Source organism: Gadus chalcogrammus, chromosome 21, assembly GCF_026213295.1.
Source record: "Gadus chalcogrammus isolate NIFS_2021 chromosome 21, NIFS_Gcha_1.0, whole genome shotgun sequence".
Lineage (NCBI taxonomy): Eukaryota > Metazoa > Chordata > Actinopteri > Gadiformes > Gadidae > Gadus > Gadus chalcogrammus.
The window spans coordinates 2,479,853-2,501,278 of NC_079432.1; the positions used below are offsets into that span (position 1 = coordinate 2,479,853).

Below are 21,426 nucleotides of genomic sequence, written 5' to 3' on the forward strand. Positions count from 1 at the left end.
GTTAGCGAGCGACAACAGTTGACTAGCATCAACAGTTAGCGAGCTACAACGGCTGGCTAGCATTAACAGTTAGCGAGCTACAACGGCTGGCTAGCATTAACAGTTAGCGAGCTACAATGGTCATAGTCTCCGCAGTCAGTTAGCCTAGCGGGGGTTCCAGCGTTCCTCACCGTAGGTCTGCGTGTCGTAGTCGGCCTCGCCCTGCTTCACGTGCTCGTACAGGTCCGACTCCTGCCGGGCCTCGGGGTTCCGCCGGTCCTCGGCGCGGTCCTCAGAGTTCTCCACGGTCCGCAGGCGCTTGTTGACGCGCTCGTTCTCGTCGCCCGTCGACCGCTCGTTGTCCGCCTGCCCCGGCTTCCTCTTGAAGCTCTGAGAGAACCGGGAACCAGAGGAGGTCAGCGAGGTTCTCAATGAGTCACACATAGGTGCCTGTGGTTCTAAGGACTGGTGTGTCTGTGTCTGTGGTTCTAAGGACTGGTACCACAGTGTGCCTGTGGTTCTAAGGACTGGTACCTCTGTGTCTGTGGTTCTAAGGACTGGTACCACAGTGTGCCTGTGGTTCTAAGGACTGGTGTGTCTGTGTCTGTGGTTCTAAGGACTGGTACCACAGTGTGTCTGTGGTTCTAAGGACTGGTACCTCGGTGTGTCTGTGGTTCTAAATGCCTGGTACCTGGGTCTTGTTGTGGGTCCGTTTCTGTGACGCCATCCGGGCAGTGAGTTTGGACTGGTGTCCCTCTGATTGGCTCGCGTCGGCTGCTCCACACCCATGTTCCTGAGGCGCACACGCAAAACACACACACACGCGTGAGCTATTGGTACCAGAAGGTCTGAGAACATTCTGGACCAGAGGGTCTAGAACGTTCTAATCTGGACAGAGGAGCTTCTGGAATGTTTGGACCAGAAGATTCTAATGGGAGGAGGTTCTAGGAGGTTCTGGATCAGAAGGTTCTAGGACGTTCTAGTCAGAGGAGGTTCTAGAAGGTTCTGGACCAGAAGGTCTCCAGGAGGTTCTGGACCAGAATGTTCTGGCCCAGAAGGCTCTAGGGACGTTCTAGTCTGGAGGTTCTGGCGGTTCCGTACCTCCTTGGCCTGGTCGCGCTCCGACGCCTCCCCGGCCAGCTCCACCGCCGTCTCGCTTTGGACGTTCTGCTCGCTGGTCTGCCCGTCGGCGTTGTGCTCCTTCCTCTCCTCAAACTCCGGCTGCTCCTGGTCGTCCGCTCCCTCCTCCTTCTCCGGCTCCTCCTCCTGGGAGCGAGACACAGCAGGGGGTAAACGTGGACACCAGTCAGGGCTGTCATTGATCAGTGAAGTCCCTGAAGTCCCTTTGGATGGAAGCGTCTGCTGAGGCCTGAATACTAAAGAGCCAACAAAGGCTAGAACCCACCTTGGGGTCCTGTCCTCTGTCGTTGGGGACGGCCAGATCCTCCTCTTTCCCGGCCTCCTGCCCGTTCTCCTTCTCCTCCTCCTCCGCCGCCGCCTCTTCCTCTTCGTTCTTGACCTGGTCTGCTTTCTCCTCGTCCGTTTTCTCCTCGCCTCCCTCCTTCCCCTCCTCCTCCTCAGCCTTGGCCTCCTGACCGTTCTCCTCTGCTGATTGGTCGGGCTGGTCGTCCGTCTCCTCCTCCCCCTCCTTGTCCCCGCCCTCCTTCTCGTCCAGGGTCATGGGCTGCTCCTCGATGTCTAGCGGGTTCTCTTCTGGGAAAAGGAGGAGAACAGATATGTTGAGACCGGCCCCATACTGCCATTCACCTCCCCTCAACTAGAGGGCCCCATACTGCCATTCACCTCCCCTCCACTAGAGGGCCCCACACTGCCATTCACCTCCCCTCCACTAGAGGGCCCCATACTGCAGTTAAACCCCCCTCCATTAGGAGGCGCAACAGTAGAATAAAAACAGCTGCAACACTAAAGAGGATTATCTTAAGGTTCATCTTCCTCACCGTCTCCCTCCTCGTCTTCGTCCCCGTCCTGGGGGTCTTGCTGGTCCAGGTTCAGCTCTTCTGGGAGGTCCATGGCCTCAGGCTCCGGCTTCTTGTCCTGCTTCCCGTGGAACGGGTCCACCTCGTTCTCGTCAAACTCCCGCTGAGGGACAAGGAGAGGAGGGGTCAGACACACAGGAAGTACATGCTAGGAGCACAGGAAGTACACATCAAGCACACAGGAAGTACTCGTGTGCACATTCATGCATAGGAATAAAGATGGATGATAAGATAAGATAGACCAATAGCGAGGGATAAAATCATTTAGATCCGAACCTCGTCTCCTTGTTCGTGGATCTTCTCCTTCTCCTCCTGGTCCATCTGCTCCTCCTGCTCCTCGTTCTTCTGGTTCTCCTTCTTGTTCTCCGCTGCGTCCTGGTTGTCGTCTTTGGCCACCAGTTCAGACTCCGTCTGGAGGAGGAGAACAACACACACACCGGTCAGGAGACGGCGGAGCCAAGAGCCCAGACGTTCCTTCATCAGTGGCCCCGCGGACCACAGGATTCTATTAGACCACGACGCGGTCAGGGTCGTGGTCTAGTAGGTCCGTGGACCACAGGGTCCTACTGGAACATGCGCGATCAGGGTCGACTACATAGCGCGCTTTAGAAGATGCACTACAAACATGAAATATCTACATCCCTCACAGGTGGTCTACATCAGGTGATCTACATCAGGTGATCTAGAAGGCCCACTACCCACCACTTTCCTCTGACGAATCTACTTCTTGTAAGTGGCTTTGGATGAAAGAGTCTGCTGACTCTGAATGTACCAACCTGGTCCATTCCCTGGCCGAACTCGTCCTCTTTGTCACTCCCGTCCTGGTCGCCCTCCTCGTCATCCTCGTCGCCCCACATCCTCTCGTCCAGCGTCTCGGTCTGACCCTCCCCCAGGTCCCCCATCTTCTTATCCAGCTCCTCCTCCTCCTCCTTGTCCGAATCGTCTTCATCGTCTGAGGAAACACATTGATTTAAACGTCTATCGAGTTATATGACGAATTTAGAACTACAGTACAGGTGTGAAGAGTGTAGAACTACAGCACAGGTGGGATGAGTTAAACTACAGTACAGGTGGGATGAATTAAACTACAGTACAGGTTTGGTGAGTTTAGAACTACTGTACAGGTGTGATGAGTTCAACTACCGTACAGGTGTGATGAGTTTAGAACTACAGTGCAGGTGTGATGGGTTTATAACTACAGCACAGGTGTGATGGGTTTAAAACTACAGTAAAGGTGTGATGAGTTTATAACTACAGTACAGGTGAGTTAAACTACAGTACAGGTGTATAAGCGGTACCTTTCTCCTCCCCGTCTCCGTCGTGCATCTGGCCGTCGAAGTCGTCCGTCATCTCGATGGCGTCGTCCTCCGCCTTGATGTCTCCCTTCTCCTCCGGCTGCTCCTCCTTCTCCTGGCCCTCCTGGAAGGTGTCCTCGACCTGGGAGAGGGCAGAGGTTAGGACCCGCTGGAGACAGCTTCTGGTCTCCGTGGAGGTCTGGGGGTGGCTGCAGTGGCCCCCCACCCCTGGGGGCCAGGACCCACTAGGGGTCCCCGAGGGGCTCTCAGGGTCGCTGGAGGTTGCTGACTGACAAGTGAATAGATCTCTGATGGAGTATTTAAAAAGGTCTCATAAATGGTCCTGAAAATAACTAATTACAATTCCTGACTTCTTTATACTTTCACTTTCACTTTCTATCCCATAATAATAAAACAAACAGTGAGCACTACATGCTACTGCTACACTGCAGGATGGGATGGGACTTTTTTCATCCCAGAAGGGATCCTCTTGGACTCTGAAACCTTACATCTATCGTCTACTACCAGAGGAAGGCGTTCAGGTCACCTGGTCTTCATTCTCGATCTTGTCGCTAACGTCTTTGGCTCCCTCGCCCTCTCCGATGCCTCCACCCTCGTAGTCGTGGAAGTCTGTGGATCCTTCTCCCTCTCCCCCCATCAGCTCCTGGGGCAGACAGAAGCCCTGCAAGACGGGAAGGGGTTAGTAGTCATTGCACCGTACATTAAGACATCTCCAAAGGTCTACATTAACGTCAAACGTCATAGAGTCAGAAAGGATTTACTTTATGTTTTGATGACTGTTTCAATTTATTTTAGCTTGTATTTTAAGCTATCAGTGTTAGACTTTTCTGTTAGCCTTTGACCTTTAACTTAAGCCTTTAAGGTTAACTTATAACTTCAGCTTTTAACATTAACCCAAACATTTTTAACCACAGCCTTTGACTTTAGCATTGCACCTCGGCCCTAGCTGAACACAGTTCCGGGCTGTACCTTCTGGGCTAGCTCGGTGAAGATGCTAGCCAGGACGGAGAGCAGCTTGCCGGTGCTGCGGTGGGCCCCCAGCGACACCGCCACGTAGTAGCGGACCAGGTCCGAGTAGACCCCCAGCATGGGCTCCAGACGCAGCAGGGACCCGCAGGCCTCGCTCAGCTCCTGGGTAACGAGAACCACATCAGAACCACATCAGAACCACACAGACCACATCAAAACCGTACAGAACCGTTTTTAGTTTTTTTTACTTTTATGTCGCTTTGGATAAGAGGTCTGCTAAACAGCCTCAATGTAAATGTAAATGTTACGCTCAAGGTCCCCATAAACAGTGTTTCAGAGTGTGTGTGTCGTTCCCCATAAACCCGTGTTTCAGAGAGTGTGAGACGGTCCCCATAAACCAATGTTTTGGTGTGTGTTTTGTTCCCCATAAAACTGTTTTAGTGTGTGTGTCTGCTCCCATAAACCAGTGTTTGAGTATGTGTGTCGGTCCCCATAAACCAGTGTTTCAGTGTGTGTGTGGGTCGGTCCCCATAAACCAGTGTTTCAGTGTGTGTTTGTGGGTCGGTCCCCATAAACCAGTGTTTCAGAGTGCGCGTGTCCTACCTGGAGCTGCTGGGGCTGGCAGGCGTCCCGCTGGGTCCTCAGTCTGCCCAGCAGGCTGCTGAGGTCCCCGCTGACGCCCCCTAGGGAGAGGGCGTCCACCTCCGCAGACAAGTCCTCCTCCAGGAGGCGGGTCAGGTGTCCGGCCTTCAGGAGGTCCTCTTGAGGCTCCTCCTCCTCCTCCTCCTTCGCTCCGTCCTCTTCGTCGCTCTCTAATGTACAGAGTGAGGAAGAGCGAGTGAGAACAGCCCATCAACAACTTAACTTTTGAGAGCTTAACCTTGGAGAGTACAAACTACTAGTTAGATAAACCGGTAACTTAGTACGTTGGTAGTGGAAGGCAATGATGCCCCCTGCTGGCCAGGAGGGAAACCATTCAGAAACTACTAGGAATCGGAAACATTGACTGAAGGTCTTCCACGCCAACATGTCTGTATACAACAGTGCTGTACGACATACATCAGTATGTCGGCAGTGTTGCAGCACTGCCCCCTACAGGTGAATCGGGTGAACTGTCTCAGCGCTGTAAGAGCTGGCTGACCTCTCTTAGGCTCCTTGGGTTTGTCCTGGCGCTGCTCCCTCCTCTTCACCAGAGCCTGGACGGCACACAGGATCCTGGTGATGGTCTGCTCCACCTCCGAGGAGAACCCGGCGCTGAAGACCGCTTCAGGACCTGGACCCAGGAGACCCAAGACCCAACACTCAGTACAGAGTCACAATGCTGGGAAGGGTGAATACCTGACCCTGGTGTGAATGTGTGACTGATTAGGTGACTGTGTATGAATGGGTGAATATGGAGGCTGAACACCTGACTCTTGTGTGAATGTGTGCATGTGTGAATGAATGGGTGATTGTGTGAATGTGAATGGTGAACAACTGACCCTTGTATGAATGGGTGACTATGAAGGATGAACACCTGACCCTGTTGTGTTGCGTGTATGAATGGGTGAATGTGTTGAAGGCTGAGCACGCCTGACCCTGTTGTGGATGTGTGTATCAATGTATGAATGGGTACATGTCTAAGGATGGGTGCATGTGAAGGCTGAACACCTGACCCTGATGTGACTGTGTATGAATGGGTGAATGTGTTGAAGGCTGAACAGCTGGCCCTTGTGTGACTGTATGAATGGGAGATTGTGTGTATGAATGTGTGAATGTGTTGAGGGCTGAAGGCAGCGTACCCGTGGTCCCGGGTTCCGGGGCGGCGAGCGTCCGGCCCTTCCAGGCGGTCCACTCCCCCACGCAGACGTCTAGCTCCGCCCTCAGGTAGCGGAGGCTCTGGGCGATGGCGGGCCGGCTGTCGGCTCCGCCCACGCACACCGCCGGGGAGAACAGCTGCTCCACCTCGCCCATCCGGGTCGCCACGGCGCCCAGACGCTCCAGACCGGACCGGACTGCCGCGAAGTGGGTCCTGGGGGGAGGGGGGGGGCCAAACAGACGGCGTGATGGGAGGTTCATGAGGAGGTGTGGTTCTGCCTAATTCTTAACGAGTGCGATGATAAATCTGATTTTTAACAGCAGCAAACAGTCAAATGGAGACTTAGAATAAAGCTCTAGAACGCTAGAAGCTTTTCATGGCTCCGGTTCTACCATGTCTTTGGAAGTTACCAAGCCGTGTGTGTAAGGTTCTAAGACGTCTGTGAAAAGGTTCTAAGACGTTTTGAAGATTCCCAGGCGTGTGTGGGAGGTTCCCAGACTTGTGTGTGGGAGGTTCCCAGACTTGTGTGTGGGAGGTTCCGGAGGGTTCCTCACCAGCTGTGCAGCGTTCCCGGCGCCGTCTCCCGCTCCACGCCGTCCAGCTGCGCCCCCAGCCCGCGGGTCTCCTCCAGCAGCTCCTCCACGGAGCTGCTGGCCTTCAGCCAGGCCGCGTCCCCCCGCCGCATCAGGCAGCCGGCGGGCTGCCGGTGGTCCGCCAGCGGGGTGAGGCAGCGGGGCGTGGGGGGGCCCAGGCCGGGGGTCTCCGTGTTCTGGAGGTCCTCCGGGCAGCAGTGCAGCAGCCAGAGCAGCTGCTGCAGCAGCAGGCCGGTTTGGGAGGCCAGGGCCCCCCCGCGCCGCAGCCAGGCCCCCAGGGGCTCCTGGGGCGGCAGGGGCCCGCACGCCGCCGCATCCACCTCCACCTCCTCCACCTGCTCCTCCTGCTGCTCCGCCTCTGGGTGGGGCGTCTGGAGGCTCTGGCGGAGGCCCTGGATGCTAGCTGTTAGCCTCCTGGAGGGAGAGAGAGGGGGGGTGGTGAGTTTAACATTAAGTCTCCGTTGTGGATAGTTCCATCCTCCTTTCACACAAATGTGTGAAAGGAGGATGGAGCTATTGAGGTCTGCCACACGGCTGCCGATCGCCCAGGCTCACTAGGACTCGGGGTGTGGTGTGTGAGAGTGGCCAGCAGGGGGCCTACCTGAGGGTCACCCAGTGCTGGGTGAGGGAGGCCAGGCGTCCTCTCTGCCTCAGAAGCAGCTTGAAGAGGTGGGAGGAGAAGCCCTTACAGCGGTCCATGTTCCCCAGACCCAGCTCCTACAGAACACACACACACAAGTTAAATATCTCACACACAATATATGTCATGGTTAGCTTAATGTGAGGGGCAAGTGTGATCTCAGTGTCGCAGATGATTGCTGCCAAGGTGTCTAGCGTGATGGTTAGCTTGATGGGTAGTGTGGTGTTAGCTATATGGCTAGCATGATGGTTAGTGTGATGCCTAGCTGGATGGCTAGTGTGATGGCTCGCATTATGGTTAGCATGATTGCTAGCATAATCGATAGCATTATGATTAGCATAATTGCGATCGTGATGGCTAGCATGATGGCTGGCCTACTAGGCAGTGAGATGTTGGAGGTTAGCGGTTATTGATTCTGATGTCAGCCTGGTGGTCAGTGTGGGTCAGCCTGGGTCAGAGTGCGGCGTGGGGGCGGACCTTGGCGGCGGTCTGGAGGGCGGTCTGCAGGGCGCTCCTCCGGGCCCACGACCTGAAGTAGTACGTCTGACAGCCGTCCCACGCAGACGACAGCTCTGAGAACAGCCTGGGGAGACACGACACAAGGTTACACGCTGCACCGGAGGTCACATGACACGTTTACACCCTCAGCCTGAAGTCACATGACACGTTTACACCCTGAACTAGAGGTCAAATGACACGTTTACACCCTGAACTAGAGGTCACATGACGTGTTTACACCCTGAACTAGAGGTCACATGACACGTTTACACCCTGAACTAGAGGACACATGATGGGTTTACATCCTGAACTAGAGGTCACATGACGCGTTTACACCCTGAACTAGAGGTCACATGACACGTTTACACCCTTAACTAGAGGTCACATGACGCGTTTACACCCTGAACTAGAGGTCACGTGACGCGTTACACCCTGAACTAGAGGTCACATGACACGTTTAAACCCTGAACTAGAGGTCACATGACGCGTTTAAACCCTGAACTAGAGGTCACATGACACGTTTACACCCTGAACTAGAGGTCACGTGGAGCGTTACACCCTGAACTAGAGGTCACATGACACGTTTACACCCTGAACTAGAGGTCACATGACACGTTGACACCCTGACCCCCCACGGTACGTACGTCTTCTCCGCCGGCCCCTGGGCGTGGGCGGGGCTGAGGACCTTGTTGAGGACAGTGCTCATCTCCAGGGGGGCCATGCACAGCGTGTTCTCGGGGCCCACGGCGCGGCTCCAGGTCAGACCCTTACGGTACGACAGACCTGGAACCCAGCAGGACACGAGAGGCAGGGGTCAGAGGAAGGGAGGAACTGCCCTGAGGGCTCTGGGCTCAAGACCCTTCACTGGTTAGCTTGGCTACATGATGGTGTTGGTTTTACATTATCAGCATTTCTATGTTCAATGTATCGCATCTGTATGTTAAGGAGCATCTTTAACAGGTGTGTTTGTATACGTCACCTATATCTCAGAGTATAGTGAAACGAGACAGACAAGAGAGAAACCGAGGGAGAGGGAGAGGGGGAGAGAGAGAGAGGGAGAGGGGGAGAGAGAGAGAGGGAGAGGGGGAGAGAGAGAGAGGGAGATGGGGAGAGAGAGAGAGGGAGAGGGGGAGAGAGAGAGAGGGAGAGAGAGAAACCGAGAGAGAGAGAGTCAGAGAGACCGAGACCGAGAGAGACAGAGAGAGACAGAGAGACAGAGAGACAGAGAGAGAGAGAGAGAGAGAGAGAGAGCGAGAGACGGAGAGAATCTCACCTATGTCTCGGAGCATCTTGAAGAGGTCGGACAGCGCCCTCTGCTTCTGCTGCAGGATGTGCTTCACCTCCGACTGCTGCTTCTCCTTCTCGGCCGAGGCGTCCACCACCAGGCCCTGCAGGTCGCGCAGGTTGCTGATGATCTCACCTGGAGACCGGAGGAGAACGGAGGGTTAGACCAGTAGACTGAACATCTCTCCACAACCTGACACACTAAACACAAGCTCCACGTGTCTCAGAGCAGGGTTGTTTGTGAGGAGGAGGAGGAGGGTTCGTACCGGTGAAGATGTCCAGGTCTTCAGCGAGCTCCGGGACCGGGTTCTTCTTCACCAGCTGGACACACATCTTCCTCATCTTCCTGGTGAGGACGGGGAGGCGGGCTTGGAGCGAGGACCCCTCCTCCTCCGGCGCCTCCGTCTGAGGAACACAGAGGATCGTCAGACGGATCAGCTCAGGGCACATTATTCACGCATTGAATCATACTTTCTCCCATAGAACAGACCTTTGTAACGCACGTAAACCAAATGAACAATTTTGGGAAGAAAACTCATTCAAATAGCAACAGGGGGTCAGGATGGGGTCAGGATGAGGTCAGGGTGAGGTCAGGGTGGGGTCGTGGCCCGGCTAGGATCAGGACCTCTCACTCGAGACGGCCTACAGCTAGAGGTTTGCCTCGGGGTTCGAACCCAGAACCTTCCAGCAGGGACCATAACCCCCAGCTTACCCAGGCCACATCTCTACCTTTAAAACGTGTATCATCATATAAAGTGATATATCACTGAGTATTTAACGTGTATATAATAGCGCTGTCTTGCCTGCAGTTCCCGGCCCCGGCCAGGGAGGGCGCTCTTCAGGGCCAGGTGGACGCGCTGGATGGGCGTCTGCTCTGGGTTGTCGTCCACGCTGTCCAGCTGGGCGCCGCTCCCCTCCTCCACCAGAGAGGGCGCACACGGCGCGCTCAGCGCCTCCTCCAGCTTCTTCACAAACTTGAACAGAGTCCTGGGGAGAACCACAGAAGAAGAGTTCAACATAGAATACAGGATAGAAGAGACAAGGAGACGGGAACTAGATATAGAAGAGATTAACATAGAATACAGGGTAGAAGAGGAGCAGGGAACTAGAGATATAGAAGAGAACTATAATAGGTCACCTGTGGGTCTTCTCCACAGACTGTATATCAGGTTTATATTATGGGCTGTATAAGGTCACTTGTGGGTCTTCTCCACAGACTGTATCACCATGTCAGTGTTATATTATGGTCTGTATGAGCTCACCTGTGGGTCTTCCCCACACTGTATCATCATGTCAGTGTTATATTATGGTCTGTATGAGCTCACCTGTGGGTCTTCCCCACACTGTATCATCATGTCAGTGTTATATTATGGTCTGTATGAGCTCACCTGTGGGTCTTCTCCACAGACTGTTTGATGGACCAGAAGCTGACGTCGTTCCACCTGGAGATCTTCACAAAGTCCTGAGGTGGAGAAAGACACTCGTTTACATTACCACGGTAACCGAGCAACTGTTGTTTAGATGTTTACATTACCACGGTAACCGAGCAACTGCTGTTTAGATGTTAACATTACCACGGTAACCGAGCAACTGCTGTTTAGATGATTACATTACCACGGTAACCGAGCAACTGTTTAGCTGTTCACATTGCCATAGTAACCATAGAGTTGCCGTTTTGACGTTGAGCAAATGTAACCTAGAGCTAGGGGCTGGTGAACAGAAAACCAAGATGGCCCCCGAGAGGAACCAGGTGTAGCCAGGAGCCCGAGCCAATCAGAGAGCGGAGGAGAGGGTCAGAGGAGGGAGGGGTCACCTTCAGCTCCTTCTCGATGGGCGTCCTGATGTGGGCGACCTTGGCCTGGATGCCCCCGGAGAACTGGAGGTAATACGTGTGGAGGTTCCACAGCAGGCTGGTCACCGGCTCTGGAGAGAGATCACAGGCTGGTGACGGACGGGTAGAGGAGGAGACCTGTGCTGTGTTCCAATATCCATACTTCCATGAGTACACTTAAACGTAGTACACTATCCGCAGTCACTAAGTGCGCTAATTTTCAGATGTCAGTGTTGTTCCAAATCGAATACTCCGTGGTGCACTGACCGGATCACGACTGCCGCCGCGGCTCCACCCCCGCAATGAACATCCCGCTTTGAACGGTGAACCCTTTACGCCTAGCTGCTATAAAAAGCTATAAAAACTACAAAATGGCTCTTAATGACTATTAATGCAGGCTATGTGGAAAATGCGCCGACTTTGGCTTAGCCTGGCTCCGCCCTCTTCCCGCTAAGTAGCTAAAATGGCTGCCGTTGAGTACGGAAAGTGTATCGATTCACACTACGCGATTTGACCGTTTTCAGTACACCATCAGGCCCTTTCAGTACACTTATTTTCGCCCGACCTGAATTGGAATGCCCTACGTACGTTGTACCATGTTACGTCGTGTTACGTTGTGTGTTAGTAAGTGTCATGTCAGGGTGCGTCATGTTCCTTGTGTAGTGGTCCTACCGTTTCCAGGTTGTGTTGAGAGAAGCATTAGAGTGTGCGAGCTAGAGTGTGAGTCTGAATGAGTGAGTGAGAGAGTGGGGGAGTGAGTGAGTAAGTTTGTGAGAGAGAGTACGTTTGTGAGAGAGTGAGTCTGTGAGAGAGTGAGTCTGTGAGAGAGTGGGGAGTGAGAGAGTGAGACAGTGAGTGAGTGGGAGTGAGAGTGAGTGAGTGAGTGCAGTCCTACCTTTTCCGGGCTGTTCTGGCAGCAGCAGCAGGTGGCAGTGGAAGCTGAGCAGCATGGCCAGCCGGGTGGAGAACTGGCCCAGAGAGGAGCTCTCTATGAAGGCCTGCAGGGTGGAGGTGATGGAGGCCAGGGTCAGACGCTCCACCACTTCCTCCTCTTCATCGCCCTCTTCTGGAGAGAATGGACCGCCAGGACCGAGACGCAGAGAGAGACAGAGACAGAGACAGAGACAGAGAGAGAGAGAGAGAGAGAGAGAGAGAGAGATGAACAGAGACAGAGACACACATGCAAGTTACTGATACTTGTCAGGCTGTGTTCCCTCCGGCTGCAGTGACCATCCCCCCTGGTGGTTCGGTCGCTCATCACACACACACTTCATCCCGCAGACGGACAGAGGAGCATGCTGGTACCTGTCTCCAGCGGGTTGCTCTGCTCCTCCAGGTACCGCTCCATCAGCTGATAGATGGAGAACCAGTGGCGGGTGGAGCGCTCCGTGTGGCGGCGCAGGGCGTTGTCCAGGCTGTTGGACCAGCAGCTAGCGGGGGGAGCTAGTGTTAGACGGCTCAGCCTACCTTCTGGAATATTCCTTCTGCTAATTCCTTATCACTTTATTTTGTTTGCCCTATTTGTTGTCGTTTGTTCTGTTTGTCTTGTCTCGTCTCGTCCTGTCCTTACTTTTAGCATTTTCCCTTAGCGTCTACTTTTGTTTGTCTTAGTACTTTGTATTTTTTTCTACTGCTGCTGGGCTATTGCAACAAACACATTTCTTCTACGTGGGATTAATAAAGTTGTATCGTAACGTAGTTAGCGCATGTTTCAACTAGCTTGTAATTCAATGTAAAACACATCTGTGGCTGCTTCAAACCGGTGAGTCAATTTGGACACATTGAAAAATAATTGTTATTGGGAAAAGTATTGAGTAAATTGCATAGCTAAGTATCTAGCTGCTCTTACCGCAAGTTATGGACTTTGTAGCTAGCTAGCTCATAGCTAGGTTCCTGGTCCCGTGTAGCCAGTTTAAGCTACATGGGGGCTCTCTTTGAGTACCAGCTTTCTAGTGGTAATGTCACAGCTAGGTGTCTAGCCATTAGGAAGCTAGGTACGTTAAATAGCTGCGACAAGCTGCGTTAAACTACGTGATGCTAGGTTGAAGAAGCTAACCTGAGCTCCAGCTTGCGCCACTGGATGATGATCTGGGTGACGAGCTCCAGCTCCTTCCTCAGGGAGAGAGCGCGGCTGGCGTTGTTCTCCCAGTCCTGGAGGAGAGAGGGGCGGGTTAGCATGTAGCACGTAGCATGTAGCACGTAGCATGGGTTCAGGGTGGAGCCCTGGTCGAAGGACGGTGAATCCAATAGCGAAGAAACTTAATTTAAATTCAAATTAAATATTATAATTAATCCACAAGGAAACTGTGTTCTCTGAGTTTATATTATTCCAATTATTATTATATTCTATCGTGAGCAGAGCAATTTTGGCGGTCAGGCCTTTAACACCTTTTCAATAAATACATTCCAAAAATTAAATATATAGAATGAAATATTAAAAAAGGCCATCAAATAATCACGTATCTAAAATTATATGCAACTATAAATGCTGGAATATTGCAAATAAAATAAAAAATCTAAAATATTCATATATATTTATAAAATATATCCTTAACAATTGCCCACTTTAAGATCTAGGGAGGGACAAGACCTGAGCTTTGCTGAGCAGGATCTCCATGCCGTTGAGGAACTTGGCCAGCGGGCTGGCCAGACTGAAGGACAGGATCCTGTCCATCACCACCAGCAGCTGGGAGGAAACATCTGGACGTTAGCAACATGGTTCTCCTCTTCACCACACATTAGGGAGCGAATGACAAAACAAGACATCAACCACGAAAACCAATCACACGGGACGATGTTCCAATTTAACACGGAACCGGTTGTCCGGAACTTGCTAGCCTTAACATTATTTTTATTTAAAAGAAAAGCAGTCAGAAATCTCCCACAATTCCAGGTACACATCGGCCAAGTACTGTCTTGACCCAGATGTTGGGGAACACTCCCATACATTACCCTGGCCCCTTCAAGACTGAAGTGAAAGTGAAAGTGAAGCCAAAGTGTAGCCAAAGTTAAAGTGAAAGTAATGGTAAAAGGGAAAGAGAAAGTGAAAGTGAAGCCCAGGCCAAAGTCCCACCTGCAGCAGGGCCGGGTGCTCAGGCCACTCCTCCAGCCGCTGGTGCACGGCGGTCCTGAGCTGCTCCATGGCCGGCAGGCAGGCCCGGGCCTGGCTCATGTTGGGCTGCTGGTAGAAGTCGTAGGGCCCGTCCGTCTGCACCGTCAGCCCGCCGGGACCCTCGGAGCCCAGCACAGAGTGCTGCAGCACCGAGCCCAGGATCAGCTGACTGCCGGTGACCTGCTGGTCCATCTCAGAGTCTGGATTGGATACGACAGGAGTACAGATCAGGAAACAGTCTGCACCGCTAGTGAGCTCACCATGGGGCTAGTAACGCCACACGGGTCTAGAGACCTGGGGTACTGACCAGAGATAAGAAAAGAACCACCGTAAAATTAACGTAAACCTTAAACCTACAGGCAGAGACACGGGCTGGATTGATCTCAGATTAGATCAGATCAACTTTAGTCTCCGAAGCATTATAACAGATTTACTTTATGAATGAATATACATTTCGGTTCTAACATGGTTAAAGCATCCCATCCTCTTATATTATGATTATTGGTGAGTGAGATTAGGTAAATAGTTTACATCAATTGATTAAGGTCCCAACCAATCAGATGATAGAACACCATAAGCGTATCATAATTCCGACCTATCAGATGGTAGAAGCGTGACATCACGGGGGCAGCGATCTGATGGGAGGAGACCAGCGCCGTGATGTGGTCCTTGCTGTGATTGGCCGGCGGCGGGCTCTGGTACCATAGCGACTGAGCGAAGCCCAGACACAGGCGCTGGTGCACGTGTACCACCGTGTTCATGGCCGCCGGCGACAGGATGTCGTCATCCGACGCCTCGTCGTTGGCCATCTCCTGTTCCTCCTCTTCTGTGTCCGCGGGGGCTTCCAGGGTGGGCTGCGATGTGATATCTGCAAAGTCCTGAGCACAGAGAACACCAAGGGGGCTTTTACTTTGAAATGGAAACATACTATAGCATAAAGCATTGGATGGTTCCAGGAACCGACGCAGAACCTCTTAGCTGTGAGGCAGCAGCGCAGTTAATGGTCAGCTTTAGCGGGTTAGCATGTAGCATGATGCTATCTTTAGCATAATGCTTGTGTGTAGCATGCAGCCATCATTTGCTTGCTGCTAAGAAATACAGGGTTACTAGTGTATAGCGTGCTGCTGACATTATTATAATGCCATAGTAAGCATGCTGCTAGCGTGTAGCATGCTGCCATCATCAGCGTGCTGCTAGCGTGAGGCAAGCTGCTAACATTAGCATGATGCTAGCGTGTAGCCTGCTGCTAACATAAGCATGCTGCTACATTAGCGTGCTGCTAGCGTGTAGCCTGCTGCTAACATTAGCGTGCTGCTAGCGTGTAGCCTGCTGCTAACATTAGCGTGCTGCTAGCGTGTAGCCTGCTGCTAACATTAGCGTGCTGCTAGCGCGTAGCCTTCTGCCACCATTAGCGTGCTGCTGTACCTTGTGGAAGCGGGGGAAGCTGCGTCTGAAGTCCTTCTCCTCCTGCTCCTCCTCCGTCAGGCCGTCTCCGTGCATGCGGCTGCGGTTGCGGTACAGGTTCGTCTCCTCCTTCTCCCTCTGCCGCTTCCGGGACTCCTCCTCGTCCCACGCATTCACCAGCGCCTGAGGAGCACAAACACACCGTTCTTATAGAAGTACTGCAGTAGTACACACTGTACCTCATTGTACCGTGACTTTGGGGCCAGATTGTACTAATTCATAAACCTCAGTCTCAGATTAGAGGCCCAGAGGTTTAGGGTTTCTCCGTCTCAGGTCGGGAACAGCCTCCGACCTCGGAGCCGAGGGGGGCCAACCAGGCCGATGCCGAATGCGTGGATGAAGTGTGCCAGTGTCCGTCTGATCATGCGTCGGGTTCTGATTGTATCGATGCGTGTTTGTTTGTTTGGGTGGTCACTAAATTAGCAGTAGACTACATTTCTTTTATACACTTCTCCCCCTTCTAATTCATGATACTGTCTGTTGTAGCGTGTTGACTGTGACTGGCGAATGTATGTATGTCAATTATGGCACCCATCCACTCCTAACCGTCCCCGGAAGTTTTTCTTGCCCTCTTGGGGAGCTAGGGTCAGGGGGGTGGTGGGTGTCATAAGCACACAGAGCCTGTCAAGCCCTTTGAGCCTGGACCTGTGATTAAGGCCTACACTAACACAGGTAACCTACCTGGCAGATGTGTCTGAACAGGGCCAGGGTCTCGGGCTCCAGCCCCCCGGTGGTCAGGGCGTGGCACTGCACGTACAGCAGCGCGTTGAGCAGCAGCGTGTTGGGGGCCGGGACCACTCGCTCCGCCGGGACCCCCTCCCTCGGCAGGGGGAGGAGCTTGTTCAGCGCCCGGAGCACGTCCAGGCACGCCCGCGAGCACAGGAAGTCGGCGCGCGCCAGGTAGGTGGGCAGGCGGGCCGAGGCGGAGGGGAAGGCCAGCAGGGCGCCGGTCAGCGTGCGCAGGCCCGGGGCCACGCCCGCCGCCGCCGCCGCCGCCGCCACCTGCGCCGCCAGCAGCCGCATGCCGTGGCGCAGCGCCTGGATGCCGGAGCGCAGCGGGGCGACCACGTCGGGGTACAGCGGGTACTCCTCCTGCAGCCGCTGGGCGAAGCGGCGCTGGGAGCTCTGCCACACCGCCTCCTCCTTCAGCAGCCCCGCCGACCCCGGCCGGCCGCGCCCCGGGGCGGGGCCGGCCGCCGCTGCCTTCAGGAGGCGCCCCAGCAGCGTCTGGATGGCGGCCGGCTGCCCGATGCTGCACAGGTAGTGCTGCAGGTCCTGGAAGAGACGGCCGTACTGCGGCTCGCGGGGACGGCACGCCTGCTTCCTGCTCAGCTCGCCGATCTGCTCCTTCACCTGCTGCATGCGGATCCACAGGTACCTGGAGGGGGGAGGGGGGGGCAGGCGCTTAGCAACACTCAGACAGGGCGGGGCCGACCACATCAACAGAGGGGCTGCTCCAGTCTGCTAGAGGTCCTGGGGCTCTGAGGTTTACTCCATTTATCTCGTTATGGACTGTTTTTCTCTGATGAGTGATCAATTAGTTAATTACCAAGGGCTTTGATCAAAGACGACAGAGTAAAGAGCAGCTACAACAACTCTGAAGATTCAAATGCACCAATTCATTCAAAAATTATCTGATAAAAGTTGCGGAATAAAGTACTGAAAACGTTTTTTTGGTCGTCAATCTCGTGTCACTTCAACTGGTCCCAAACCAGAACCCTCCAGTACCATGCTGTACCCCTAGGGGTCACTCTCTGGGTACCATGCTGTACCCCTAGGGGTCTCTCTCTCTGGGTACATGCTGTACCATGCTGTACCCCTAGGGGTCACTCTCTGGGTACCATGCTGTACCCCTCCGGGCCACCGGGGGTCTCACCTGATGCGGGGGTGCTGGAAGCCGTCGGTGGTGCTGCTCTCCTCCAGAGCCCCCCCTGTCAGCAGCTGGGAGGACAGACTCCGCCCACGCCACTCCTCCTGCAGCAAGGCCAGCTGGGACATAAAACAACAGGCGTCAGACCGATGGACCAGCAAGAAACACATCGATACAGGAGATACAGGAGATACAGGAGATACAGGAGACATGACAGAAGACCAGAGCTGTCATTAATAACTATAGAGAGACAGGCCGGACCACACTAGACTGGTTAACTGTAGACCAGGTGGAGAGGGGGGGATGGAAGCATCTGGTCTTTCAGATAATGCCCAGATTAGATAAGGTGTAGTCTGGCTGAGTGGAAATGGACAGCGTCGATAGCGCTAGCGTCGGATTCCACCGCTACTCCTCCCCTTCCTGTTGCTGGCTTTCCCGTATTGTGCTCCCCCTCAAACTCGGAAACTAGTCAGTACGGCGAGATTTGAAGAGGACTTTGACGGCGCCTTAAAGCTAGCATGTTTCCGTCGAAAATTGCAAAGAACTTCAAAAGATTTGCTGACAGCATTTGCTGAGGAAGAAAGATGTTCTTGTACTATTTCGGATGGACCCCGCTGCTGCTCCCCGGGGTTCGCCCCGCCCTGGACGATTGTGATTGGTTTAAAGAAATAAAAACAGGCCAGCCCAGTTTCCCCCCGGATAGACGGCTCTAAATAGCGTGGTTCCAGACCACTCTACTTGCTGTAGTTTGGTCTGGCTTTGCAAGACTAGATAAGGTGTGACAGAGAGATAAGACCTCATGGCTCCAGACTGAGAACCCAGTCCAGACCCTAAAGGACCTGCAGACCGGACCCTTAAGGACGGACCCCCAGACCAGACTCTAAAGGACCACCAGACGGGTCCGGCCCAAACCCCTCACCTCCTCCTGGGCGTAGTTCAGCTTGTACGCCCTCTTCACGGCCGGGTCGAAGATGGTCTGGGGGGTCCAGACCCGGATCTGCAGCAGGCCCATGTTGACCCAGAAGACCCCGGACTGGACCGTGTGGTCCGGCCCCCCGGTCCGGCTCTGCAGGTACTGGTCCAGGCAGGCCAGGCAGGCCTCGGCCACGCCCTCGGGCAGCAGGCTGCGGGGCAGGGCGTCCTGCAGGGCGGCCTGGAGGTCCCGGGCGGGCCCGCGGGGGTCCCGGTCCTCCTGGACCAGCCCCTCGCAGCTCTCCATGTAGCCCTCCAGCAGCGGGGGGGGCAGCAGGTCCGCCATGCTCTGCAGCTGGCGGCGCAGGAGCACCCCCTGGAGACGCAGGTCCCCCGCTCTAAGGGGGGAGGAGGGGGGAGGGAGGGAGGGAGGGAGGGAGGGAGGGAGGGAGGGAGGGAGGGGAGGGGGAGGGAGAGAGGGAGGGGGAGGGAGAGAGGGAGGGGGAGGTGGGGAGGGGGAGGTGGGGAGGGAGGAGGGAGGGAGGGAGGCAGGAGAGAGGGAGGGGAGGGGGGGAGGGAGGGGGAGATGGGAGGGGGGAGGAGAGAGGGGGAGGTTGGGAAGACGATGGTTTTGATTTAATATCCAATTAAAACGTCCTTTGTTATTTGGGAAACTTGTTCACGAATAAAATTAAAACGATGTAACGGGCCCTCTTCTCCCACCTGTGAACTTTATGTCTGCAGTGCGCTGCGTGACTAGCATGAAGCGTGTGTTTAGCATGTAGCTTATCTGTCTTTCTGTAGCGCGTAGCATGTCTTGTAGATGGCATGTAGCTTGCCGTATGTCTGCAGCGTGTCTGTAGCAAGTAGCGTGTAGCATGTCTGTACTGGTAGCGTGTGTGTAGCGCGTCTGTACTGGTAGCTAACTGTAGAGTGTCAGTAGCATGTAGCGTGTCTGTAGCGTGTCTGTACTGGTAGCTACCTGTACCATGTCAGTAGCATGTAGCGTGTCTGTAGCGTGTCTGTACTGGTAGCTACCTGTACCATGTCAGTAGCGTGGAGCGTGTCTGTAATGGTATCGTGTCTGTACTGGTGGCTATCTGTACCATGTCAGTAGCGTGGAGCGTGTCTGTAGCATGTCTTTACTGGTAGCGTGTCTGTACCATGTCAGTAGCGTGTCTGTACTGGTAGCTACCTGTACCATGTCAGTAGCGTGTAGCGTGTCTGTAGCATGTCTGTACTGGTAGCGTGTCTGTACTGGTGGCTATCTGTACCATGTCAGTAGCATGTAGCATGTCTGTACTGGTAGCGTGTATGTAGCGTGTCTGTACTGGTAGCTACCTGTACCATGTCAGTAGCGTGTAGCGTGTCTCCGGTCTCACCTGAACTCGGCGAGCGCGGGCAGCGCCATGTTGTCCCAGAGGACGGCGTTGGCGTCCGTCAGCTGCTGCAGCCGCTCCCGCCACTCGCCAAGCGACACGTGGGAGGAGCCTAGCAGCGCCGCGCACGACGGGTCCCAGCCCGGCTGCGGCTCGCCGCAGCTCAGCACTCCCAGCATGCACCTGGACCACACCGCCTTGCTCAGCACCGCCGGGCCCTGGGACGGGGGGGGGGGGGGGACAGGACGGTTTAAAATCCTTACTAGCAGTGCCAGGCTCAAAGGGGCGTGGCAGGCCGTCGTCAAAAGGCCCCGCCCCCAAGACCCTAAAGGACTGAGATGAGACGGAACCCAAACCCAGGAGAACCTGGAGGGGAAACCTTGAAAAGGAACCTTGAGAAGGAACCTGGAGGTGGATCCATAAGGAGGAACCTTGAGGAGGAACCTTGAAAAGGAACCTTTAGGAGGAACCTTGAAAATGAATCTTTAGGAGGAACCTTGAAAAGGGACCTTTAGGAGGAACCTTGAGGAGGAACCTTGAAAAGGAACCTTGAAAAGCAACCTTTAGAAGGAACCTTTAGAAGGAACCTTGAGGAGGAACCTTGAGGAGGAACCTTGAGGTTGGACCTTGAGGAGGAACCTAGAGGAGGAACCTTGAGGAGGAACCTTGAGGAGGATCCTTGAGGAGGAGCCTTGAGGAACCTTGAGGAGGATCCCAGACGAGGGATCCCTCCTTCCTGTTATGTACAGAGTATAGGAAGTACATAACAGGATATATCATCAGAACCGATAACTTATTATTTGCAGATACTCACCACGGTGTCGGCCCGGTGCGGTTTGATTGGCTCGCGGACCTCGGCACTCAGAGGGTTCCACTTGAGCCAGCGGTCGGGGTCGGAGGTCACGCTGCTGTTCCACAGCGCGGCCAGGGCCTCGGAGAGCAGCTCACACCACACGAACTGCAGCTCCTCCGCAGGCTGGGAGGGGGAAGGGCAACCGGCGGTCAGGACTCAGTCGCTCCACGCACCCCACACCTGACGGGACCGCTCTGGCTAAAGGTTCAGAGCGGTGTGGGGGGGGGGGGGGGGGGGGGGGGCTGGGGGGGTGCTGGGGGGGGTACTGACCCGGTCGCTGGTGAGCAGGAACCACAGCGGCTGCAGCTGGCTCAGGTTCATGGGGGTGGACTGCAGGCAGAACCTCAGGTGCCGGGACAGCTCCTGACGGAGGCCCTCCTCCACCTCCGGCTCCCTGGGGACAGAGGCCGCACGTTCGATTCCGCTGACGCCACGCAACACATTATATATAATATATCACATGACTTCATTAAGAGGTACTGATATCAGAGGGCGTTGTAAACACAATTCTATAGTATATATTATTAGTATAGTATATATAGTAGTGTGTGTATAGTATAGTTTACCCCTGAGTCAGGGCCAGCTGCAGCAGGTCGGTGCTCAGCCTCAGCTGGTTGAGGACGGCCAGCTCCTCCATCAGAGGCCAGAGCTGGGCCCTCCTCTGGAGCTGCTGCAGGAGCTGCCTGCTGGGAGGGGCGTCACCTCCCTCTGCTGCTCCTCCTCCTCCTCGGCCCAGCTCCTCCGGCCGCGCCTCCAGGAGCCCGTGGGACGACATGAGGCGGTACTGCTTCTCCACGCAGGAGTGGAGCTTATCCAGCACCCCTAGAGGAGGAGGAGGAGGAAGAGGAAGAGGAAGAGGAAGAGGAAGAGGAAGAGGAAGAAGAAGAAGAAGAAGAAGAAGAAGAAGAAGAAGAAGAGGAGGAGGAGGAGG

General features: G+C 54.5%; 1 protein-coding gene across 1 annotated transcript in view; it reads right to left on the reverse strand.

Annotated features, from left to right (window-relative positions):
• mdn1 (midasin AAA ATPase 1) overlaps positions 1–21,426 on the reverse strand; it is a 68,036-nt gene that overhangs the window by 7,477 nt on the left and 39,133 nt on the right. The window contains exons 57-92 of the mRNA XM_056580616.1: positions 21,062–21,317; positions 20,766–20,889; positions 20,457–20,618; positions 19,646–19,860; positions 18,271–18,661; positions 17,358–17,470; positions 16,163–16,859; positions 15,443–15,604; positions 14,613–14,895; positions 13,979–14,217; positions 13,496–13,591; positions 12,962–13,056; positions 12,211–12,335; positions 11,801–11,971; positions 10,888–10,997; positions 10,463–10,536; positions 9,878–10,061; positions 9,341–9,479; positions 9,064–9,210; positions 8,435–8,573; positions 7,770–7,875; positions 7,254–7,369; positions 6,614–7,066; positions 6,043–6,272; positions 5,403–5,534; positions 4,865–5,073; positions 4,262–4,423; positions 3,819–3,953; positions 3,275–3,413; positions 2,753–2,928; positions 2,253–2,387; positions 1,938–2,079; positions 1,385–1,692; positions 1,081–1,245; positions 671–772; positions 171–369 (exon numbers count right to left, since the gene is read on the reverse strand). Coding sequence (XP_056436591.1) covers positions 171–369; positions 671–772; positions 1,081–1,245; positions 1,385–1,692; positions 1,938–2,079; positions 2,253–2,387; positions 2,753–2,928; positions 3,275–3,413; positions 3,819–3,953; positions 4,262–4,423; positions 4,865–5,073; positions 5,403–5,534; positions 6,043–6,272; positions 6,614–7,066; positions 7,254–7,369; positions 7,770–7,875; positions 8,435–8,573; positions 9,064–9,210; positions 9,341–9,479; positions 9,878–10,061; positions 10,463–10,536; positions 10,888–10,997; positions 11,801–11,971; positions 12,211–12,335; positions 12,962–13,056; positions 13,496–13,591; positions 13,979–14,217; positions 14,613–14,895; positions 15,443–15,604; positions 16,163–16,859; positions 17,358–17,470; positions 18,271–18,661; positions 19,646–19,860; positions 20,457–20,618; positions 20,766–20,889; positions 21,062–21,317 — 6,831 coding nt within the window. The remainder of the gene's footprint in view (positions 1–170; positions 370–670; positions 773–1,080; positions 1,246–1,384; positions 1,693–1,937; positions 2,080–2,252; positions 2,388–2,752; positions 2,929–3,274; positions 3,414–3,818; positions 3,954–4,261; positions 4,424–4,864; positions 5,074–5,402; positions 5,535–6,042; positions 6,273–6,613; positions 7,067–7,253; positions 7,370–7,769; positions 7,876–8,434; positions 8,574–9,063; positions 9,211–9,340; positions 9,480–9,877; positions 10,062–10,462; positions 10,537–10,887; positions 10,998–11,800; positions 11,972–12,210; positions 12,336–12,961; positions 13,057–13,495; positions 13,592–13,978; positions 14,218–14,612; positions 14,896–15,442; positions 15,605–16,162; positions 16,860–17,357; positions 17,471–18,270; positions 18,662–19,645; positions 19,861–20,456; positions 20,619–20,765; positions 20,890–21,061; positions 21,318–21,426) is intronic.